Source organism: Pieris rapae, chromosome 5 (assembly GCF_905147795.1).
Source record: "Pieris rapae chromosome 5, ilPieRapa1.1, whole genome shotgun sequence".
Taxonomy (NCBI): Eukaryota; Metazoa; Arthropoda; class Insecta; order Lepidoptera; family Pieridae; genus Pieris; species Pieris rapae.
In genome coordinates, this window is record NC_059513.1 from 11,165,157 (window position 1) to 11,191,805 (window position 26,649).

At 34.2% G+C, this 26,649-nt stretch overlaps 1 protein-coding gene across 3 annotated transcripts in view; it reads right to left on the minus strand.

The window, feature by feature from the left end:
* The window catches only part of LOC111003635 (T-lymphocyte activation antigen CD86), an 87,332-nt gene that overhangs the window by 51,064 nt on the left and 9,619 nt on the right, over window positions 1-26,649 (minus strand). For all 3 annotated transcript variants that reach the window (XM_022274264.2, XM_022274263.2, XM_045628264.1), the window contains exon 2: window positions 3,068-3,250. In XM_022274264.2, the coding sequence (XP_022129956.1) occupies window positions 3,068-3,140 (73 nt within the window). In that variant the 5' untranslated portion in view covers window positions 3,141-3,250. The remainder of the gene's footprint in view (window positions 1-3,067; window positions 3,251-26,649) is intronic.

Here is a 26,649-nt window from a genome sequence, read left to right on the forward strand (position 1 = left end):
TCGTGAGCCGTCTGGTACTGAGAGTGTCTTCGGGCGGCGGTTTCACTTAACATCAGATCATCACCAATTCGTCGTTCATTTGTACTACGCCCTAGTACGTCAGAAACGACCTTGATACTCATCATGTTTTTTACTCTACGAATATTGTGATTTTGTTTTTGGCATTGATAACCCTATTAATGAAACCGGTACATACTGGGAAAATCACGACGTAAATGATAATAGTTTTTCTATAACCTTATGTAAACAACTTTAAAAAAAACTAAAATTCCTAATGAATTTATCATTGACTCATTTTATTGGAAATTCGATTGAACGGGTGCTACTATGCAGTGAAAGTCAGTTATTCCGATTATGTATTTGCGTGTTGTTCCCATGAGAATGTAAGTGCGTGCTCCTATTTCACCATGCCTCCTGCTGATAAAGGACATATCTTTGTTTTTAATTTATTTTATTTTATTATACTTAAGATGTCATATGGAACATACAAATGTTGTGTAAAATAAAAAAACTTGGCGATTAAAAACAGTTTATTGCCAGTTCTTCTCTTCCGTTCTACACCCTTGATTTGAGAACTGGCAGTAAAAGAAAAATTATAAGTATTCAATATATATTTCTTTAATGAGCTGTAAGATGACTTATAAATAAGAAAATAAATAAATTGTATGTATAAATAAAATGTATTTAAACATATTAATCTCCATCATAAGTAATTAACGTGACTTATTATGTTAAGTGGAACAAAAATCTAGTGGAGATTGTGGTATTCGGCGATAGAAGCTCTCGGCTCGCATTAATACTAATACAAACAACCCAAATACAAATAACTTCTCGCCACCCGATCTATTAAATCGAAAATCTCCAACGCAAACATAGATTGATCGAAAAACTATGTTAAGCTATCACCTCTATGTCCTGAGACCTAAGGATGAAAGTGGAATGAAAATATTGTATGATATTTGCTGATAGTTACGAATAGACAAAAGGAATTGAACCTTATGATTTGTGTAGCTCGACCCAAATTAAGCTGAATGTAGCTACTGCCGCGTAGGGCTCATCTCTTGGGGATTTCAAATATTATGTTTATGTTTATCGAGTCTTGATTTAGACATCGATGTATTTTTTTTTAATAAGGCAGAGTCAACGAATACAAATTTATATCATGTATTATATAAACATCGTTTATTCACTAACCTACACTACTACCATTACTACGCGGATAGTTTACCGTCACATTTTACCTTAAGTTTCAACCCTAGCGAAAACCATTTAAAATACCAATAGAAGTTTGAGGATGTTGCCTCAAGTTTATTGAGTAAGCAAGACTGAAACGCCAAGGTAGGGGCAAATCGATCAGGATTAGAGTCAGAAGCCGCCCTGGGTCACCGGAACTACGATATGAATTACCGCTGACCTTACCGCCACCGTTCAGATAAGTGCGAATAAAAGTTCAGGCAGGTCAATCTTAGTATAAGTATACTGTTGAAATGTCATCAGTACTGAAGAAATTTCTTAAAGAAAATCTTATTTTGTTAGCAGTCGCAAGCCCGTTCCGACCACCGGTGTTCCACCCCATAAAGTTCCAAAAGCATTTAGACCTTCCATTAATACACTCGACAAAAACTCAACAAAAACGGCTTCGCTCGGTAATCATTCCCTTTGATGGCCCGCACTGATTCCTACCCTTTTGTTTTTACCTGAAGCTGAAACACTTTCGTCTAATGGATTTTGGGGATGATTTTTTACTTGACAACATTACTCGGTTACTTGTTTCACTTTTCTACCAATTAAGGCGATCCAGTGATTGAACCAGTATTGTATATATTATATAATGTTTGATGTATTTACCTTTTGTATGATTTATTTTATTTTAAAACTTTTATATGTTTTATTTATATTATAGTTATATATATAAGAATTTCTTAACGAAATTTCGAAATTTTTAAGGGAAAAAACTTTGTACCAATTTCAATATAGTCCTAAATCCTCAGATTGTCAACGCCATTGGATGCCATAATTTTCTTTTTGACATCTCGTATTTAGTTTTATTTCATGAAGATGATCATCAATGAAGTAAATGATAAAGTAAAGTAATACGATTACAGGTTCACTACCTTTACATAAATAATATACCTTTAATAGATCTAGACAAATAAAAACATGTATGAAGATATGACGGAGTTGATTTCTCGCCGCATAGTATTCACTGAGCTTCCGATCCATTTGCGTCCAAAGCCGGCTCGCTGCTCACTCAAACGAATTTTTCCCTGGATGCAGTACGCGGATTTACTAATGCAGGTAACTTAATATTTATTTACAAAGATTCCTTTAAAATCCATTTTATGACAACTTATCCATCTGGTTGTGTCTCAAGTTAATTGATGAAGAAATATAGGACTAAATTATTGATAAATTATAGTACTGAATTACTTGGATAGGACCTAGATGCTAGAATCATGTTTGCACCGCAGCTGTAACAAAACCGCGGAAACTTTGACACTAACTTATTTGCTGAAATGTATTCCAGAGTAAGGAAGCTCTGAGCGCCCCCGTACCACGAGAGCTACGCCGAGCGACGACGACACATTCCCATATTTACATACGTACTATTAAATCACTGTTCTCGTCTGTAAATGTGTCTTGGCGTAGTGGAAGAGCAATGGTCTCCGTTATAAGATATTCCCTCTTTTATCTCAACGGATACGTTTTAGAGGGAATATTTAAGTGTGATTCAGAATGAAGAATTGTGTTAGGTAGTGAAATACGATGTATTATGTATGTTTTTGTAAATGAACGGCGGTTGTCTGCTAAAGGGTAGAGGGAATCGTATTTATTAGGTTTTCTTATGTAACGTTCACGAGCGTTTTTATTCTTTGAAATTTAAATAAAGTGTATTCCTGCGATGTTCGTGCTTTTTCAGGGAATGAATAAATCTTGCGACAACATTGATATTCATCTCTCTGTGTTTAGCTCAAGGGGTGTTACGATAAAATTTCCTTTGTAATATAACTTTTTATTCACACACAGACTTGCAGCACAGCACTTGATTAAGATACGCAGAGCATACCTGTGCCGGGACTCGAAGCCGTAGTCACGTAGAAGCAGTGCAACAAAAGCGAAAGCAGCATCTTTGTCCCCATCGTGGCCTCTCACTTGCACTCTCTCATCCCATATCGCCCTTTCTTTATTACGCCACTTGACAACTCGTTCATACTTATTCCATTGATTGTGACACAGTTCTACTCCTCATCTGAAACAAGCAACAGAAATGTTATGACCCGGAATATCAGCTGGAACATAGGGAAGAGTGAGATAAATAAAATTAGCAAATAGGAAAGCCCATTTGAATCCTTAAAAAGCGATATTTTATTCAAGTCTGCCCTTGTCCAGATCATCGCCCAATGCCTAACTCCTATTACTCGATAACCTTCAGTAAAATTAGGAATTTGTTTTTGTTTCACTGGAGCGGCACAATCGAATCGTTTGATGTCAAATTATTTACATTTCAATAATTACTCTAATTAATTCTAATATTCTATTCTATTCTATAACACAAAAAATGTTCTTTCCAGTTATATGTAGGGAAATAAAAAATGTATTAGTTTATTAAAATATTTTAATAAAACATTCTATTGTTTCATTATTTAAAAATATTGTGTATTTCGGGTGATTAATTGTTAATTATCGGTTCAAACATTAATTTAGTGCAATGGATTTTACTTTTTTATACTACGCATATATAGAGCTGGTTTACCAAATTTCATTAATTCATTGCCTTTTATTTCAAGCGTTTTTTTACGTTTATGTAAGGGTACAAAATCGAGTAAAGGAAAGGCCGGCAAGTCGAGGATCTTAAAAAACAGTCCTTCTAAACGGTGATAAGCTACGGTATTGGGTGTGCAATTTTGCTTCCAGGAAATTTGCTTTCCTTACAAACGGCTTTTTTTATATATATTTTTAATGAGGTAAAACAGCGTTTACGCAGGCCGCGCCGTTGATGTTGAACTTGATGCGGTCACTGTGGGGCTGGATCTACACTCAAACCCCTCAGGTATTCAGAGGTATACCGGTGATACCTCGCCTACTAAAACACCTTAGCCCTTCATACACCCTAAAGATCGGGGTTCACCAGGCACTCTGCCCAAGGGAGACTACAACAGCAGATGTCGAAAACCGTGATGAAGCGTTTGGAAGCGGCCCCTGGCTTCCATCTTTTATACAACTTAATATACAAACATCAGCAAAAACAATGATATCGGGGTGGAAATTATTTATAAAATCCAGGCGCTTTTAGAGGTTGTTGAATTTTAATCTTATAATAATTAAAAATTAAATATAATGAATGAAATGAATGAATACCCGATTTGTCCCACGTGGGAGTATCGAAGTGGTATTAAATGGTGCGGAGTTAACAAAACCGATGTGAAACGAGTCGTTTTAAAACATTCGCGTCATTTATTAGGCCAAGAGTGTTTGTCTGGGAGAGATGAACATTAAAAAAAATCCTCCATACATTTTCTATGTCTCGGGAAGTAGAAAAAAAGATGGGATCTTCAAGTTGATAGAATTTTTTAAGTTTAAATTATCTCCTGTCCCCCAACTCACGGGCTGCGTTCAGCCCGTCGCACCGCCCAGTTTCGATATAAGAAATATGCAGAGAGCGGAAAACTCAGTATTTAAGAGAAATTCAACATTTTACGAGTGATGTGGAATTCTACAGAAACTGCGAACTTATCCACAAATTTCTTGTGTAATATACGTCATATGCCTTCTAACCCCCTTAAACATCTCCCTATATTTCATAGGTAACGTAGCCCCTCCCTCAACCACCATCTCGCAACAGTTAGTTTTTCAAGGTCCAGGATCTCTATCGAATCCGTAAACGTGAAATACAGTTCTAATCTACATCTACTTGTATATAGACAATATAACTGGAATAAAATCGATGAGCTCTTTGATCGCGAGTCCCCGACGCTGAGATGCTTAAACAAATTTAGCGCACGGCTTTGATAACGTTAAGCTCAATATAAAACAAGCAAGTTGCCCGTAAATTGTATTAAGTTGCTTAAGGAATTTCTCAGATCCTCAAAGCTTCAGCTATCGCACTTCATGTGAACTTATAAAACTTATAATATCACGTTTAGGATTAATAGTAAATAGCTGAATAATTAAAATTTATAAATTGTGTATTTTGGTATTGTCTTTTATTAATATAACTTTTACAAATTTAAAGCAATACCCTTTTTTACGGATTATAGTTATGTATTATTGTATTTAAACTTATAATTATTTAAACATAAAATATTAACCGACGTGCCACGTTTCAGTCACCGTGGCCACGCACGCTATAAAGCACGCGAAACATCGGTTAAATTTAAAATTATGTTTAAATAATTATAAGTTTAAATACAATAATACATAACTATAATCCGTAAAAAAGTGTTTTTCTTTCAATTCTGTATTTTGATCATCAATTTTTATTCTAGCTACGCTTACGTTAGCCTAAGCTCATAATGTTGAAGGCATTTTATTATGGAAAACAAAAATTATACATAAGCAAGAACTACCCATATCAAAAGATTTATTTAAGAGAAATGAAATGTCTCCACACGAGATAAAGAGAAAGGCACTCACCACTAATGGCCTTCCTTCAAAAAACGAAACGAAAATAAATTATTGACATCAGCCTTTTGCGCTTTGCCGCTTTTATTTAATGTTACCATAAAATTTTAACGTCACTGGCGATACCAGCCGATAATTGATGAAGTGCTTCATAAATCGCTCAGTGCGAAGTGTGGAGCCGAGAGGGAATATCGTGCAAACTGGCGAGTTTACTATTTTAATAGCTGTTACAATAGCAGAGAGCTATGTCTTATAATAAAAAAAGTATTGATTAATTAATGTATAACTTAATTCACCAAGATTTTACTAAGTTATAATTAGAAACAAAATTTAGACCTAAAAAATGTTATAAAGTCTAGTTGTGATAGTTGCGAGGCAGAGCATTTTTCAAAGGATGTGACGTGGTCTTATCGCGTCGTGACTCCGAAGACGTGATTTCGAAGCGAACTGGTCAATGAAACGGAAACAGGCGAATGTGCGGAATGGTAATGGCCTTAGGACGTGATTTATTAGAAGCTCTGTGCAGATACGGTATCAGAGTGATTCTTGAAAAAAATTAAAACGATCAAATAATTCGAATTTTCTGTTAACAAAATAAATTATACAAATAAAAAATAATATGAAAATAGTAGTTTACTGCTTTGTACAATATGAACCATGAATTCAGAAACCATTTTTTCAAATAATTAATGTCAGTCAAGAATTCATTAAGAAAATTTACATTCATCTGTATGTTTTTACCAGAAGCCTTTATTAATAATTATAATTACACATTGTACAACTATTTTAACAGTACTCAAAGTAAACAGTAAGGGTAGAGTGGTAAAGTTATAAAATTAAACATAAGCAGAAACACACGACAACATGATTAAGGCTGGTTCGGTTCACTCGGAAACAAGTAACAAGAAACATTAACAGATACAATCTGCAACTCGGCACTAACACTACTTAAAACTGTTGTATTACACTAATAGCGCAAACAATGCGGTCCGCACTAGGTATAACGAAGGCAGGTGCCTCTCGAAAACCTTCCTTGCCGGTTCGCCTTTTCTACTCTTTGAAGTACAAACGGCACTTGATATGCATATTTACGTCTTATTATATAGTTCTCGTACTTTCTTGAGAGATGCGGTTGTACCACCGTGTCCCGAGCTTTTCCATTATTGTATATTAAACTTCATCATAAAGAACTTAGATTTTACGTAAAACTGAATGTATAAATAATTTGTTTTCTTCATTTTTCAATTCATTACTGGATATTAAATCACTTAAATGTTTGACAATGTTGTATTCATATTCAATAATGACAATCTTAGAAAATCTCTTACAAACGTTGTGTAAAATTAAAAAAAACTTGACGATGAAAAAGAGTGGCGGAGAGTTTATTATTTATTTATTTATAGTTCTTCTCTTCCGTTCTACGTCCTTGATTTGAGAACTGGCAGTTAATGTAAATTTAGAAAAATTTAATGTATATCTCTTTTTTTGACGTTCATAAGTCAAGTGTACATTATGTTACCTACATGAATATTTGATTTTCGAATTTGAATTTGAATATAGCAATGTCTTCGTAATATTCACTTTTGAAGGAAGCATGACCACACTGAAACTTCATTTAATTCAAACGATATCTTAATTTTCTATTAAAGAACAGGAGGAAATGTAGCGAGGGATGTGAAGTACAAACCCAGTACAAAGCCTGTGATGTAAGAAGTTACGAGAAGTGACGGCCTTGTTCTTCCCTACGTTACAGTAACGACCGACGACTGCCGTTTAGAACTCTCTATTGTTGCACTTTACCTCGTACTACTTAACCACAATTGTTAACATTATTATTATTAATGTTTATTTATCTTATTATGTTTAATGCTTTGAGCAATATTCAGGCGTCAGCATAAATAATTCTCATAAGTTATCGTGATACACGTTGGCCAAATTGTACAAAGCCGCTGAAGGTATTTTGTATATGAAAGGTAAATTTCATACCTACAAAAACTGTTGAACTGACGCGCAATATTTATTCTTTCGTTTTTTTTTTCGATAACATTCATCTTGACAGAAGCAGTAATCGTGATAATCTTGATATATATAAATTACGTGTCACGTTGTTTGACCGCGATGGACTCCTAAACTACCAAACCGATATCAATCAAATTTACACACCGTATGCAGTTTGATTTAACTTAAAAGATAGGATAGCTTACATCTCAATATTATATCCGCAATATTACAAAAAAAACAAAACAAAATTCTTTATTTGTTTAGCAATATGCAAAATAGGATTCAGATTGAGGCCTCCCTAGTAAGTCAGAGACCTGTGACAGGGAATCTTCGCTCTTCTTTAAATTTACAAAGTTTCAACAAGTCGCATTCAAAACAATTAATTTTAAATAAAAAAAACGGTGGTACTGAAAATATTTAATATTATATATAATATTATTTTATTGCAAATATTTGTTTATTATTTGATACAATTCTAACAGATGGTGCTGTTTTAAAAGTATCACCGTTTCACATAAGTTCTCTTACTGTTTCCCTTGAACAGTTTTAAAAACCTTAGCCACAGCAACGCTTGCCGAGTCTGCTAGTAATCTATAAAATCACATTTGCCATAACTACTTAGTTGGGATAGTGAAATTAGTATTTTCTGTTAAGATTCTCACTTCCAAGTTTCCAAAGTTGTATTTATCAGCTGTAAGCAGTCGCCTCCATATCTTATTTAGGACAATAAACCGAGGTGACTAAAATTGCACATTTCAAAGTGAATTCTGTTTTGTGGACTTAATAAATTTGGGGGAAGCAAAAAATTGTTGCACCGTGCCAAGTGGTAGCAGAGACCGAGTGGCGACGAACTATAATCGCACTTTGGCACGGTTCCGAACCCGGGACTAGCTTGTAACTGGGATACCGTGCTGATACATTCCCGCACTATATTATTGCTTCGCTTCTCCATGCTGGCTTATGACCGCGATGGCAATTTCCAACGCCTGTTAATTATAAATTGCTTTTGGTGTGTGTTGGATGGAACTTGAATAAGCGTTAACAGGAAATGCAAGTGTCTAGTGTCTTACGATTGCAGCTTCTGTAATAGTCCGAATATGCTCGGCAAACGAGATATCCGGTTATCCGAGGTGACTCACTTTTCAGAATAACACAATGGATTCCGCTCTCAAATCAGTCATGACGGAATCATTTTACGATTTGCCATTCCGATAATCAATAAACGCGACAAAAGCCTCGCTCGACTAAGATTGTTTACAGTTGGAACTAAATTCGACACTCGAAGCACTTACGCCCAATAATTGTAGGCATTTCGTATTCAGAAAATGCCAACACACATCTCACATGAATTAAAATCGGAAGTCAAGTCGAATTTTTACGCCAAGTTAAAAGTTGCTCTTTCGTCGGTGATTGCGTGATATACAAGAGAGTTATACATTTTTGCGCAAAGTTAAAGGTTATTTTATATGAAAATATTCTAATGTAGGACAATTTATGTGTATTTTGGGGTAAATTTATAAAATAATATTAATAAATATAGAACGTGAAAAGTAAGCTTACAGAAGATTATCGTGGATGCGCGATAATGGAAACAGCTACTCGGGAGCTCTCGGCCAGAGGTGAGAACAGTGCATGTGTGTGCACCAAGGATTGGTGAAAGTGAAGCCTTGTAGAAATTCCCGTGGAGGAAGCAGAACTGTACTCGTAATCATTTCGGAGTTTATGAGAAACTGAAAAAGGGAGAACTTTACGTTTTGTAGACAAATTAGTTTTGTTTCCTAATAACACGATAAACCGTGTTGCAACATTTAGCTGTAGAAAGCTACAGCGAACTATTTGTTATTGAACTGTATTTAAAAATTTAATCGAATTCTTTATAAAGTGAATATATGACAAATTACGAACACACTCGGTAAGATTACAAAAGACAAGAAAACGCCTTAAACTCCATTGAAGGACTAGAGAAAAGATTACTGTATTTTGACACAACAAAAGGATACGAATATATCACAACTATTTACAACATACCTACACATATCTAAAGTAGAAATGAATGGGACATAATATAATGAGAAAAAAATAAATATAAAGGAATGGTACCCATTTAACAGGAACGAAAAAAAACAAGCCAAATGTGGAATAAATAATTTAATATAATTTTCAAAATGCCCTATTTTAGATAGAATACGTCATTTTAAACTGAATTCTTAATCTAATTAAACATGTATTATAGAAAGAATTTGAGCTGCCATAAGCAGGTGACGACATTGAGGCCAGTCACAGAGCGGAGCAGATTCAATTCCCGACGCGCATAAAATTTACGACGACATCAAACTTAATAACTACAATTGCTTCGCTGTAAAATGTTTTGTTTTTCTGATTCCTTAAGATAAAATACTGCAATTGAATTAAGAATTTTATCTTTAAAATATTTCTTTTCAATATATGAGCTCAGCTCAAACAGCTCAGACTCATTGAAAAAACACTAAGGAAGGTCAACTATTCTATTGACAAATTATAGAGATTATAAACGTCTTCTTTTGGTCAGCATTCAGAATCAATTAAATTACCAAGCAAAGAGTTGGTATTTAATTAGCCCAAGGCCTGGAGAATTCCATTTATATAAAGGCTTATTAGGCAAAGATCTATTGAGTGATTAAGTAGAGAGCGTCGGTTCGAATCCGATTATGGCCCAACTTCAGTTCCCAACTAATCTCGCTCCATTCAACTAAGAACCAGCCCATTACGTAAGCACTTCAGACTTTTTAACAATTTCACTCGAACGGCTTGCATTCCACAAGTTTCTCTTATTCTGAAGGAGAACTGCCTTTTTTGAGCGATGGTCGATTACGTACCCCAGCTGGTTCTCTTTTTAAAACCAATTAAAATTAATCATAATTAGAATTCATCTTACTAATTTTTCATTCAGCCTGACAATTCTACACTGATTCTTTTAAATCAAGAATTATAATTCAATCCATTCCAGATAATTGGACAACTAAACCAATCCGACGTTTCGTCAGCGAAATAAATGGGCCGCGCTGCGGGGAATGTAATTAATTCCCTTAATTTATCCTTCGAGGCCTCAAATTTCTTTTCAAAGACCCTAATCCGGAGAGCATCTTTGTAATCTCGCGAAATTAACGTACGTACCCAACAGATGTTGTGCTGAGGATTCCACGTTCGATTCTTTTTACAGTTTTTTATTGTATTTCCTTTTTTCGCTTGCTTGTCAATGAAATCTCTCCTCAGTGTCTTCACGTCCTTAGGCGCTCCAAAGCAGCTTTCTATTTTCCCTGGTTTCGATGCTATGAGGCCGAAGCTAGCTAGTGCCGATATGTCGAAAGCAATAAAATAAATTGGGAACATTTGCTATAGGTTCGTCGGTCCGACGATGTTTATGGCACCGATAATGTTATGGCCAGGTAATGTTCTGTTGCTTTTGGTACACGTGCCTTTTATTGCTTTATGTTCGTTTGTTGCCATTTGATTGAAATACGTTTGTTATACGGTGGAAAACATGATACATTTTTCATTTCCATTCTCTACATCAGACAGACAAATGGCATATTAAGATTACTATTACAGAAAAAGTAAAATTATAGTGGAATATTAACGCGATGGTTCTTGTAAATGTCTTAAAGATGTTAGTTTAGCTCGAAACTAATTCAGAAGTTGGCGGCGGAATGTTTATCACTAGATTTTGACAAAGAATACATCTATGTACTCTCTTCACCAGTATACAGTACATACAGGTGAAGAGACTATTTCTTACGCTGCTTTCAGAATGATTGCTGAAATTGGTTGGCTGAAAGCAATTAATATTGTAATTGACCAACGTATGGAGAGGTCCACTCCAATATGTTCCAAACAAAAAAAGGTGTGAGACAGGGCTGCATTCTGTCACCCGCACTATTTAACATATATGGAGAGTACATTATTCGGAAGACAATGGAAAATTGGGAGAAGGGTTTTGCAGTAGGCGGAAAGAGAATAGCAAACCTACGATATGCTGATGACACGGTTCTTCTGGCAACATCCATGGAAGATATGGAAGAACTGTTCCAAAGACTCGAGTTAGAAAGCACAAACATAGGCCTCGCAGTGAACAGAACAAAAACTAAACTGATGTTAGTGGATCGAGCCAGTAAGCTTCCACGTGTCACTTGTAACATTCCTGGAATTAATATCGTAGACCGCTTTATATATCTTGGATCCCAGATCTCCAACGACGGCAGCTCTGTCCCCGAAATAAAAAGGCGAATCGGCATGGCTAAGGATGCCATGACACGTTTAGGCAACATCTGGAAGAAAAGAGGAATTGGCATCAAAACTAAAATAAGACTGATACGGGCTCTGGTTTTCCCTATCTTCCTGTATGGAGTAGAAACGTGGACCATCCTGGCTCGAGAACGACAAAGAATCGATGCCTTTGAGATGTGGTGCTGGCGGCGAATGCTCAGAATACCGTGGACTGCGAAGCGCACCAACACATCAATCCTGACCCAACTTCGCATACGAACTCGCTTGTCTACCGTATGCCTACAGCGAATCGTATCGTATTTCGGCCACACAATGCGCAAAGGCGATGAGAACTTGGAGAAGCTGATCGTGGTTGGTAACACAGAAGGCAAAAGATCACGTGGCCGTTCACCAACCAGATGGACCGATCAAGTGAAAGACTCATCGTCTTCAAAGCTATACAATGTTATAAGAGAAGCGCTGGACAGAAACCGGTGGAAGCAGATAGTCCGCGCTAAATGTTTCGTTGCTGACCACGACGCTCAGAAATGAGCTGCCGACTAAAGAGAGAGAGATGGAGAGGTCTGTTATCAAGGAGACATAGACGGCAGTAATTATAATTAATATATTGTCACGGCTAATAGCCGCCTCTCATCAGTCTGCTCACATAACGAATACTCGAACTATAAATTGCCGTGAACTATAATAATCATTATTGAGTAGATAAATGTATCGGCGTGAATTGAATTTTAAAATAAAGTACTTATTAGTAAAGATGTAAATTGTGCAACCGCTGAATTGCAATGAACGCAGAATACAACGAGATTACCAAATGATTCGCAAATAAAAAATACGGAGGCGAAAGAAGGTGTTAATTTAATGCTTTCACCTCGGAATATATCTTTAATACATATTTTAAGTGCGATTTAGCTGAAAGCGGTCTCATAGAAATGGCGCAAAAAGAGTAATTAAATACTAAACTGTAAGTTTATTTTGAAAAGTATGAAGTACCGTAATGCATTTTGCCATATAATTTAATTCAGCTGGTACCGAAAATTTTACGTTTAACAATGCAAGTAAAGATACGGCATCCTCGTGTGAATTTAAGCATTTTCCTCGGATCTCATAAAAATATTTCTAAGGAAATTACCGCAAGCTCGGGTGTTGGCAGTACATTTCAGTTTAGAGGTGTGAAGATATAGTGTACACCGCGTATAGTGTAATAAACACAACAGTGTAGAGTGAAACCCATCGGTTACGGTAATTGTGAAGAGTTACACGAATCACGGGCACAGAGTATTGTTATTATATTAATGCGGTTTCAGGAATATTTTTTATATGTCCCAATTTCCTTTATTATTAAGAGTTATAAGTTATTATTGTTAGACACACAGTCAATAAATAAAAAAAACACCTCAAACTTTGGTCCTTGAGCCTGATATTAAGATTAAATGAAACTCTAAACTCAGCTAAGTGTTACGTAATGACAAAACGGCCGCGGCGGAGCGTCTTTATCTTTCATAATTATCCACCCTGTCTGAGTTTTATTTTTCCTCTTTAAATAATATCTTCTTAACATTTTCAGTTTTTATAATATAATTTGAAGCAAGTTTTAATAAATCAAGTAGACGGTGGTTTCTCGCATTTCTGTAAAGAGACTACTGATTAATACAACTAATTAATACAAATACAAATTAAACGATTCGTTGTCTAATTCCCTTAAATTGGGTGATATATTTATCTTCCGCAAAAACACGGGCTTAATTACCGAAAACACAATAGAGCGTTGATATTGAAATAAACAACGCAATAAAACGACTCAAGGACTGACAAATGTTGAAAATCGCGGGCACTTTTTGGGAGCCAAGAACAAACATTTAACGACGTCTTAGTTCTAGTAGTATAACCGCGTGCATACTAATTAAGGGGACCAGTCATTGGGCGGCTTCTCCGGAACCCAAGTAGACGCAGCTCTGTGATAAATAGTGCTCGGGCTCACTAAATCACACCTTATGAAAGAGCTGAATTAAGACGCTCCAGACGCCGAAATGTTTAAAACTTTAATCTTAGCCGAGAATTATAGAGGAAATAAAGCTAGTTTTCGAAGTCCGGGCATCGTTCCGACTGTGATTTCACTATTAAGATATTTAATTTTGCTTTTGGTGATTTGGTATAAAAACACGGTGCTAGTGATTTAGACGGAAAAGTGTTCGTATTATATAAATGTAATACTTAGTTCTTAAAATAATAATGTAGTTAGGCATAGTCCATTATTATTTTAGCTAAAGGATGTGTTTAGTTCTAATCTCATGTTCCCTTTGATGTGTCGCGATAAGCCAGCCGCCATCATCCGGCAGCGCTTTCTCGCATCGCTTCATTTAAATTAAGACTCGACATTATTGCATACTGATAATAATTAGAAGGGAGTGATTTGGAAATGGATAATTAATATAATTGTGGGGCAGTATATTTATTTATTTCATGAGTTAAACAAGAAAATCTATGAGCGGCAGAGTTCGTTAAGGCTGGCAGCCGCCGCACTAAATTATCGCCCGGTTTTATTTTTTAAATTCGTATCCGTATAATTTTCGCGAAATCTAGAAAATCCTGGAAGCCGCGTACATCTGCTAATCCTTCTTTATAACCGGCTTAAGTATATCCGGTTGCATTTTTGTATCGCTCCATTTTCCCCATTTTGCTGGGAATTAAGCGTTGACTCGGAAATTATTTACAAACGTGAGAGGCTTACAATTATCATCTGTTTTGCTTCTTTTAGAATCCAAGATAATATTTTATTATAATTTATACAATGGTTTAGTACCATATACTAACAAATATTTCAATGCCTATAGAAATAAATAACAACTTTGTAAGATCGCATTACTCATTTGGTAAAAAAATAGAAAATACTGTAACCCTTTTTAAATAAAAAGTATAAAGTAGAATGTGAATAGCTGATAAAAAGCTCATTTTTAAACCGATTATAAAGAGGTCTTCGCGAGTGGTCACACCGATAACTTTTTCTTTTTTATAATAATGTGTGTTTTGCATAATTTAATCTTTCAGATGTCCAATAGGCATATTATATAATATCGCTATTATAATAACCTATAATAACTAAATTCTTTAATAACAGTATAATAATTATTTAGTCCAGGTCTCTATATCAATGCATTAATATTGACAGGTATTTTTCCAAGAAAAGTGTGACGTCATTGTGCGTTAGGAAGGTTGTTGCGTGAAAATGATGGGTGAATCCGTGCGACAGGAGGTTTCAACAAAACTCGACCACGCGTGAAAACGTGTTTTCTTCCAATAAATGCCGACCCGTGTTGTATATTTTTTAATATAGTTTTATTAAAACATTCCCTTAAGCTTGTTGGAATATGTAGCAATAATAATTCCAAATTTATTACTTGACGTTGTTTAGCTAGCTAGTAAATAAGCAAAAGTTTTTACGCCTATGAGTTTTTTAAAGAGTTTAATTTTACATTTTGATTTTACAAACTGTTGCTTTTTTCTTCAACTAAGTTTATTTATTTTAATTATTCTAACTTATTACAAAGAATATATTTCTGTTTTTATTGCATACAATTTAATACATTTTGTCGTACATATACTGCCATGCCAAGCCAATGTATAACTACTATGTACACAATTTATGTGATATTTAATTTTGGCTCAACTGTTACAAATTAAGATTGCGTATGGGGTAATGGGGCATGTAATGGTATCCCTTCCCTAACACTTCTGACCCCAAGGCTTCGATGTTATCTCTGTGAAGGCAGTGAGCGACGCAAAGGGCCCTGATATTGGCGACATAATATAATAATAATAAAATCACAGTAAAATAATAAGAGGTACTACTATAGACATTAAATTGTATTTGTGTATTTTTTGACAGAATTAATTCACTCTCTTCAAATGGAAAAAAAATATAGAAAACGAAAATAAACTCGTTAAACAAAATATTAAGAAAATTTCAATGGATGTCTAACCGTCTCAAATAATGAAGAGAGAAAATACGCAATAAGAGGCAACAGTGCGAAGTCTCGTTAAATTCGCACGCTCTATGACTAAAACAAATTGATTGACTTACAAACGACCTTGTTAGCCTTATCTTAATAATACTCAAAATATTTATATCTTCTAATTTAATAAATTCTACACATGTAAGTTCACTGATTGAGGCTAAGACACTAGAAAGAGAGAGCTCAAGTGTCCGAGATGATGAGATTATTATTAGTTTATGGGGTAAACTTAATTTGTATTTCATTCCATTTATTTCCAATTGAATTAGGTTAAAGTTCTCTTATATTAGCAAGTTTTGCGAGTTATTCTAAACGCGTCACAACAGGGTTGTCGCTACATTGAAGCAATGTTTTTGTTTCCATCAACAAAATGCCTCCGCCCTCGTCACTCCTTTTTGTTACGTCAAATTACGGGTGATTGATAGATCTAGTGTTACACATATACAATAATCATATTTCAATTCGATACTATAAAAGCTACTACACTTCGATTATGATTATATATATATATATATATATAATTATATACATATAGTATTACTTCAAAAATATATTAACATTGTAATTTCCAGTCTTTAAAGACCATATTATGTACAAATTATTTAACCGAAGTACAGACTTGGATAACTTACAGAGAAATTAGATTTTGATTATATTTATAGGCATGAAAAATACAGTATGGATTAAATAACAACATTCCCTCGTAGGCAACATCAAAACTGGCTTTAATCAAAGACAGTAAGTCTATAATTATTAATGAAGCTTTATTAAAGGACATGTGTATAATTTTTTTGAAAGCAAACTCTTAGTGAACGTGTTTATGTTGTGCACACTGAGTCACTGACTGAACGAATTCCTGCGAGCGACAAAGCTGGATGCAATATTGTCCTCGGGTAAACCTCAGTTTTGTTTCGACTCGGAAATTTAAGACAAAATTGCATGGTATGTGTGTCTATGCAACTGTTATTAGCCCTTCTAGGAGTTTTGCGAATGGCTGAAAAGGGGTTGTAAATTTTATTTAAGCAACATTAATAAATAACTAGTTTATGAAGTTAATTAAATATTTTTATACATTTCAATATGTGTTTATCAAAAAATAATATGAAGTTGTATTTTAAATAGGATTATAATATTATCGAGTTAAACTCTACAAGTAGTAATCTGCAAATCCATTAGACGATGCTTGTAGAATAAGTAAAGTGTGATGTATCGCAGTTTAGGCCTGAGGGTGCGAGATGAATTCGCCCGATTGTGACTCGTATGTGTTTAAACAGAGAGTAGAAAATAGCATTTTCTAAGCAATATTTGCTACATTTTATGTCCCATGAGGCGTACTGTATATAATATTATGCCAGATCTACACAAGCATATTGTTGGTTCAGTTACATTCGATTAAACATGAGCAAATATATTGAATTTATTTGGAAATTCTACGTACTGCACGGGGATTTTCAATCTCTAAACTTCCTCCAAATACGCTAAATAAATGTATTCAAGTTAAACACTGTTCCACACAAATAAACCTGATAGATAAAATAATTATAGAGACAACTACACTTTATTCAGCTGCGTCATAATACCAAATTGTGTATTATAAGTAGTATTTAGATTTTAACCTAAACTTGAATTTGAGAAATATGACCCTTCCTTCGCTTCTCATAATCTGGCCAAGTTATGTGTTGAGACTTAATTTAGTGTCACATATTTTATTTACCAACAATACCAATTGCCCAAACTAATTTGCGAATAAGTTTTTTACGTTTTAATTAAGTAGCATCACATTATAATCTCAAAAAATATTGCACTGTGAAATAATCAAGAAGTACATATAAAATTTATTTGAAACAAGATTTTATTGACAAAGAAATTTGTTATGTCATCGAAATAGAGGAACATGAGTTTAAGAAATGAAATACAGAGAAGTGAAGGATAAGTCCCGTAACACAGTCTCATTCAGCTCTCCCTAATGAACACGAGCTTCTAATTAAAACCCTCATTGAAACAGTCTAGATATTTTATTGACTGCCAATGAAATGTTTGTCTGAAATGAAATCTCGCATACTAAGCAGTTGTACGGCTTGTATCTCGTGTGTTGAAAGTCGATTATGATCATCATAGCAATGTACCAGGATCTAATTTACGGATTAATTTAAACATATATTAAATTAATATTAATTAATTTTATTTTATTTTATATTAATTAATTTAAACATAGCTAAAGATATTACATTGTTTTAAGTAAAAGTTCACGGATCCAACCACACAAAATGTTATTAATCATATATATTTTATTTTTAAAGACGAAAAATGTTAGAAATATGGAAATAATTAAAAAAAACTAAATGTTGTAGGAAGTTATGGCTTTAGAACTTAGCATTTCGAAGAAAACGTTAATTTTAGCCGTAAACACAGCTGTGCCCCAAGTACATACTTATGCGATAGGAACGATACACTCACGGGAAAGTGACGTAAAATTCAACGCAATAAAGTACGAAATTGAATAAAAACATATTTATTTACTGAATTAATGAGATCTGATTTATTACACGCATGAAGATTTTTGTGGTAAATGTCACGTCAAGATAATGGTTACGCAAATATTTTATTTACATTCTACATGAATGGTTTTATTCGAAGTTTTGTATTTTACCAAAGAAAGTGTTTATAGTTTCATATTTTTGGTGGTGTGAAAATTTGCTGATATACTCGTGACGCTTTTGTTAGATACTTACTGTATACCTATATAAACAGTTTGTTAAGAAATGTATTTTAATGATTGTATAAAGGTAACCGACGTATTTTATACAAAGAAAATTTCAAGTTTCAAACTATATTTGTGCACAGTTTATAGTCTGTCCCGCATACAAAGCCCAATTTATAGTCCCCGCGAGCACCTGTAGTCGAACTTTTTCCTGAGCTTTATGAGGTGACGGAGGGTAATTAAATCAAGTTTTCGCTCTATTTTATACCTTATACAGACAAAAATAATAGCTTAAAGCTTCATAAAGATTGAGAATAATTTTAAAAGCAAAATTCACATTTACATTTTTATGTAAGTAATGCTTATATTACTAGCACCTTCTTTGTTCCGCTACTCTGCCCTAAAGCACCTATATTGAGTATATGTATAGCTCTGACAAGGAAGGAGTCAAATAAAGCACACCCTTTAACTTTGAAATAATACTGTGGTACAAATGTTACGTGTGGGCATCCAGGAGTATCAAATAATTTAACACCTCATTGTGAATATCAGTGTTTAACAAAAATTCCACTGAAAATGTATCTTACAGAGTGATTAAAATTAACTTTTTAATTTCCACCGGGAAAAGACTGGGGAGTCACTATGTGAGACACATGATATGTATTTTAAAATTAACATCTAGGCAATTTCACAGGGAATTTAATGTAAAAAAATATAAAAGATAATTTTTCTTTAAATATTATTCAAAGTTCGTAACTAAGGCAAGTTAAGAGGGGTCGGAGGAACAAAATTTTATTAAAAATCTCAAGAAGGAAGAACATTACGTTATCCTAATTTGGGCCCTTAAATTAAATGAGATCCCAAACAACATAGCCTTTATAATACTCTGCCAGACAATATTTTTATTAATTGGGGTTTTTTCAATTTAGTATTAAAATACAAGAACCTCGACGTCACGTCATAAAGTAATTAATTGGCGACAGTGACGTCACCACTTGAACCAGAGAGAAACATTAGAAATTATATTTATGTTTCTTTGTTGACCTTGTCATTGGTTTGCAGGAACGACAGTACGACAAATGCTTTTACAACCTTGCGTTACTGGAAATCTTAATTAACCTTATCCCTCAGAAATAAATCCGGGAAACGATCTCAAAGCTTGCGCAATAAGTTTATTCAATAACTTCTGATACCCTGAAGTCTGTATAAGATCTTATAAGATTTACTTTAGGAAGTGTAATTTTAAATCACTTTAAAAGATTATAATATACTATAGATAGATATATGAAACTTGAAACAATAATATTTTTACGACTTCTACCTCGTCCCACAACTTGTGTAGACCGACGTTCCCAGCTCAGTCAAAGAAATATTTTTGTGAAACTAGCTAATTAAAAAATATATATTTCCTTACTATTAAACGTATTGCTTATACTTCAGTAAAAACTTAATAGAATGTTAAATGTTGTTAAAAGAGGACAAAGTCCCAGCAACAAATGTAAATCCCGTCATTACGGTCCTCACTAGTCACTCCCGAGTAATACATGTCTCGTGCGAGTGGTATTAGCCCCCTCTGCCCCATGCCCCGGCCCCACCCTGGCCGGGACAATTAACGCGAACCATCTGCCTGTGACGCAAGCCTTTGTCATGATTAACTTTCAACATTGAATTTTGTTTCTAATATTGTTGGTTGGAAATAACGAAATGTCACGAATAAATTGTATTCACTACAAATAATTAAGTATCGAAAAACTACGCGGAAATAATTAATTGTCATAAAACGAAATAAATGTTAATAGACTGTTTATGTGATCACTTTGTGAAAATTGTAGGTCGGCCGCGGCGTGCGCAACCGGTCCTGACGGAGGCGTCCAATAAATGGAACAAATCAATGATAATGCCATATGAAACCGAATTGGGAGATGTCGTGAATGGAATTCGGTTGTAATTCCCCGGAGGTTATTAATTTCAAATACCTAATCCTCGATTGTTTGTCGCGTTAATATCGCCGACACACCTCTACAGCGCGGGTCCCGTAATGGGGCTATCTGCACACAGCTATTATCACATAACTTGAATATTTTGGGAGATATTGGGCACGATTCATGTTTAAAGTACTAGTCATTAACGATTTTCACGTAAATTCGGCAGAATGATAATAAACACATTAGTTTATTTTATTATAATATGTAATGTTGATACCTGTTTTAAGGAAGCATCGCACACCGATATCAGCTCCCGATTATAAATATGATACCTGATTTAAACATTTAGAAATTAAATTATTATTATTATTTTTTTTAAATTATTTAAGTTAATAATGGTTTCACATAATTTACTCGCAATTGTTTCATATTCTAAAAAGTATTACTAAGTAGTATTTATATTCACAATGTCTCTAACTAACACTAATCTGCCCTAGCTACCGACTTGATTATTGAGAAACTTATTCAATTACTATTATTTAACATTACTTCACAATAGCAAGCTTTTGTTTACAAATACGATTTTAGGATGATTTTCTTATTACCCAAAAAAATTTTTTTCAGTAGTAAACAATTAGTTGCCTATGAATAAGACCCTTCACCTCAGAACGTTTCCTCGTTGCACTGTTGTTCTTACAATTTTCAACAATATTTAGAGGGAACTACGGGCGCCTTTTATGTTAATTTTGAATTTCCGTAAATAAACTTGGGAACGAAATTAAAAATTTGTCCAGGAGAATGTTTTTGAGCAACAAAAATAATGCGATTTTCCCGACGGATCGAGTTGAAAGAAATTTTGAGGAAAGTTTATTTGAAGCTAAGTAATTAGAGTTGTAAAACTTGGCACTTCGTTACCTTAATGGCTAAAGCATGTACTTATGTACATACACACTAAATAAATTTATCACGCATACAATTGAAATCTACTTATAATTAATGCTTTACGTCTCACATCTTTTTAATTCCTGACATTTGTATATAAAGACGAAATATTTCCTATGAATGAAAAGACACTTTTCGGCCATATCCGAACACTGCTCATAACTCAGAGGAATAACAAACAATCTGGTCCGCCACAAGAGTTAACATTACACAACGGAAGCGAACCTATTAACAATTAGCAGCGGCGTTGTTTTGCACACACTACACATAATTTATTTTTCATTACACCGAAACGGTGAAGCAGATAAAGTTAACATTTGCGCGGCAACCCCGATAAATATGCCAGCATTACATTGTCGTTACGCAGTCGGTCGCCACTCGTAACTCGCAGATCATTTGGCAATAGACCGCTCGCAAACTAACCTAATTGCCACCCACCGTTTGATATCGCTAAAATCCATGTTTTCACTTCGAGGCGCGAGTCTCGAGCGATTAAACAGACTTTTAATCTTATGTTGGAGGTTGAGCTGTCGATTTATACTTGGTTAGCGTCGGTTCGAGTCAGTATACTTTTATAGATAAGTTACAGCCAGCAATGAAGAATAATTGAGTTAGAACCAAAGTCTTACCTGTTTGTAAACGAAGTATCTTCCTTAAAAACCGCCTCCGCCTCTCCCCTAACCCACGCGGCCCTTATCTACGAGTGGTTTCAACGCCCTCACCTATATCACTAATGGTCGCAGCAGATATGATAACTACGTGAATATGTAACGACTTATTTACCCAATAATTACCGCGATTCTCCTGATTACATTGTGTTGTGACCCTTTCCTCTATTATTTCGTTATTTTCATACATTTTCGGTATTAAATTATGAAAATGCTCCAATGCTTTTCAGTTATTCACTGTTGCGTTTATTTTGAGTTGTTCAGCATGCAAATGTTTTATTGTGTTAGAGCAATTTGTTATTATACGGGAATGCATGATTTATTAGTGGATAACGAAAATTTATATATGGTTATTTAAACAACAATACAATCTTTTTTTATTTCATAATAGCACAAATTCAAAACTTAATCACCCTATAAACTATGTTAGGCAAAATTCCAGTTCCTTATTCATTAAATAAATCAGTATAACTGAACTGAACTCTTTCTGTAAATTTGTGTTAACTGCCGTGATAAAAAGAAACATACTAGTAATTACTTAATTTACAACGTGTGTGTTCTATAGCGGAATTGAGAAAGATATTAATGTATCCGCTGGGCCGCAGATTCCTGAGGAAGGACCGTTAATAATGGCCACAACCTAGAGAAACTGACTGGTTCATACAGTTTGTATGTCAGTTTCGCTTGCATTTGTACCCTAATGGGCAAAAGCTAGAAAGTGTTATATTATCCATTTAAAAATTAAATGTTGCTCAAAATCTATTATTATTTTGGTGTGCATCTCGTACATAGAAACCGATGATTAAAAACATCTGATAAATTCCTCAACGAAATTTTACCATATATTAAAATTAAAAATGCAATCTCATTTAACATATTCAATGGTGTTCCCACAAATATATGGATGTTTGAGGCAAAAGGTATGAATAAATAAGGTGGCGAGTCGAGTGTAATTTCCTTGCTACATACATTAATGGCCGCATTATCCACACTCGAGATTGTAATCGCGAAACGATGAAGCAATTAGTGAGGGTTAAAAACCCGATGTTACCACACAAAACCCAAAATGTTTAATTTATTATAAGTTTTTCATTGAAAAATTGGTATTAAAATTTATACAAATAATATTAAATACAACAAACTATTTCGTTTGAGATCACATGTTACAAATTTATCACAGTCAACGTAACAACAAATACAGGTAGTTTTGTTAGAATAAATGATGTGAATCTACTTATTTTTATTTAATATGCAACAATATTAGCAAGCATTTGTATTGTATATTATAATATCTATATCAATACAGAAAAAAACTATTTTACATATTGAGCGTATCATAGAAAACTCAATGGTATAAGGAAAATACAATCACCGTACATAGCTTTAAACTAACAAATAGAATCGGTTTAAAGACTAATTTAGCCAAATCCCGAGCCGCGTCGTGTCATCTGCGCCACGTGATGTATTCGCGCTACGTGACTCGCCTTTTGATCGACCACTTTTTAAACTTTACACAAATGCGCCAACTGACAGATGCCGCTATCTATTTAATCTGTTTTATTCCGATTTCAAAGTCGGTTTTTGGCCGATTTTCCCTGTCAAGGACTTAACCTAAACTCATATTTTGTCTATTGATATTTATATTTTTAACACCACTTATGTAATTCTCACACATGCCTAAAAGACGTTTCGATGGTTCAAATGAGCGATGTCAATTAGCTGTCAAAAAGTATCACAAAAGTAATTTTCTGCGATCGTGTGTGACTCGTCGACTCCACCGCGCTCGATTATTTACAGCCGACGTAATTATTCCCTCGCGAACACAATATGTATCTGACGCAGATTCATTTAGTTGAAATTATATGAGTAGCCCACGTTTAGTTGCTACCAGTCATAAAAACTGTGTAAGAAATACATCCATATGGTTCAAATGTTGTGGGTATACTCAACAACAAAGCTATGACATTAACTGCGATTACGATTTCTGAATGAAGGCCCTTCTTGTGCCACAATTTATTGTTTAAACGGGTTTAATCGCAGAGGTAGCAATGGCAACGATGACCGGCGTGATAGGCGTCCTTTAACAGCCACTATTGACGATAAAATCAGTGCTGTGCGACGCATGATAGAGGAAGATAAGCGAGAGTTAAGTACGAGCAAGCCTAGGCATTGTTATGAGTCAAGTTAAAAAAATATTACACGAACATTTAGGTGTCAGGAAGCTGTGCACTAAATGGATTCCCTATACTTTAACCGACGACGAGAAACATCTTTGCATGAACTGGTATCGCCAAATGTTAGATAAGTTCAACGGCGGTAACTCAAATGCTATATTCATATCGTCTCAGGTCATAAAAGCTGGATATGTTGAAACGAACCCGAAACCAAAAGACTATGACTATCAGCTCAGTGGGTGTTTCCTTTCGAGGATCGGCTAATATATATTTACTTATATAAAATTCGAGGTATTTGCTTTACGACCCCTGATGATGCGATGATAGCGTACAAAAATGCTATAGAAGAGAGAGATAAGCAAGAATGGGCCCACTGCTTTTGGTTCCATCGAATGCGACGAGGTGTAGAGAGGAACGGAGATTCGAAAAACGATAAAAGTATTGGCAACTTTCTACATCAAGCCGTTTTTCTTTTTCTAAACATTTTCAGTGTAATCTAGGTATTACATTTTACACACACGCATAAACGTACCACGTTGTTTCCTCATTTAATATTTGTAAAACATAATTATTTAACAGAATACAAGTTTAATAATGATGATATGTACGCCATATCAGTGTAATTATGAAAACAAAGCCTTTGTAACCGTGAAGCTATCAATAACGATGAGCTAACGGCCGCTATGCTTCGTCGTTACTCTGTTACGTCGCACGCACGATTCTACACGTAATCAATCTTCTTCATTAATTACTTTGTGATACGTTAATAGTGAGCCTTTCACCATACAATACGTTGACAGATGTGAAAAATCATAGGGTATATATAAAATTGTATGAACATTCGAATATCGCATTGTTTACATTTGCAATTTCGGTAAACTGGCGTTCAATTTATATGGAGCTACTTCTAGAATACAACATTCCTTGATCATATATTCTGATTACAATTAATATAGATGTTTAAACACTTATATTTAGATTATTGTAAACTAGCGAATTATCTTAACTGTGCTACAGATTTACCACATTCCTCTATTTGCCTTGATCTTATATTTTGTATATTGATAATATTTTTTGTCTAAACTTTTGTTATTTGTTTGCCAATTTCCAATGCCTATGTAAATTTAATATTTATACATTTATTGTTTACCAATTAATTTCGATTCTTTAGACTTGTAAAGTCTGTTTTTACTACACTAAAGTACAGTTACCAATTTAAAGATAACGGTTGAAAGGACAATAATTTAATTAAACGGCATCCAGGCAAGTCGCGTACATTTATAAATTAACTTACGTAGGATTGTTCGTTTCAAAGTCAATTTATCGTTTTACAATCAGTGGGACTGGAAATGTTGCGATCGGAATGGAAAGGAGGAAAAACCAAGTGAGATATTGAATTACTAATGAATTTAATGGGTAATTTACGTGTTTTTATGGAACACATATAAAACATGAATAATTATTGAATTATTAATGTATCAAATAATTTCCACGATTCCAATTCAATATTAAATGACTTTACCTCGTTTGAATCTTTTCAATTACTCGAAAGTGAAAAAAGATCACGAAGTCGAATCCAACAAAACCTATTAAAGTTAGCGTGTACTTGTTTACATAATTTAAGAGCATAGACAAAAGTCGCGGAAGGATGCGAGTGGGCCGACAGCGATAAATAACCCGCTACACAACCGCTTCTAACGTTGTTTTGTTCTGTTGTTTATGACCTTTGTGAAGATATTTTGACGCTAAATTTGTAATACTCTTATTAGCAGTCAACTGTCACAGAACACAAATTATTATCAGTCTTATACTAAATAATTGTTTTTGGTATGTTCACGTACCAAACTATGGATTATAATATTTTATCGGGTTTGTTTTCTCAACAACGCCTTTAATTCTTACGGTTCTAAATGTTGACGTTTTTGTTTCTCTATAATGTTTAAAGAACTTTATTTCTCATTACAAAAAAATATTTTATTTACATGAGAAACTTAATATTAATATGTATATATTATATACGAGCGAGATACACGTCGCCATTAGCCGTCTTAATTTTAGTCAACTATGTTCATTCTAACATGCATCTTTACTGCCTTTTTGAATTTGTCAAACGTACCAATATTGCGAATTTGAGATGGTAATTGATTACATAATTGCATACCCTAATAGATTTCTTCAAATAATTTGTACGCGGCTTCGGCAAGATAAGCAAACTCGCTCGACGAGAATTGCGTGTAGTTAGTTGTGTATTTGATTTTTTTTAATGAAACGACTTATTTTTTTTAATTAAAGACTTATAGAATTTTTTTAATTAAGATACAGGTGATATAAACATATAGTTGT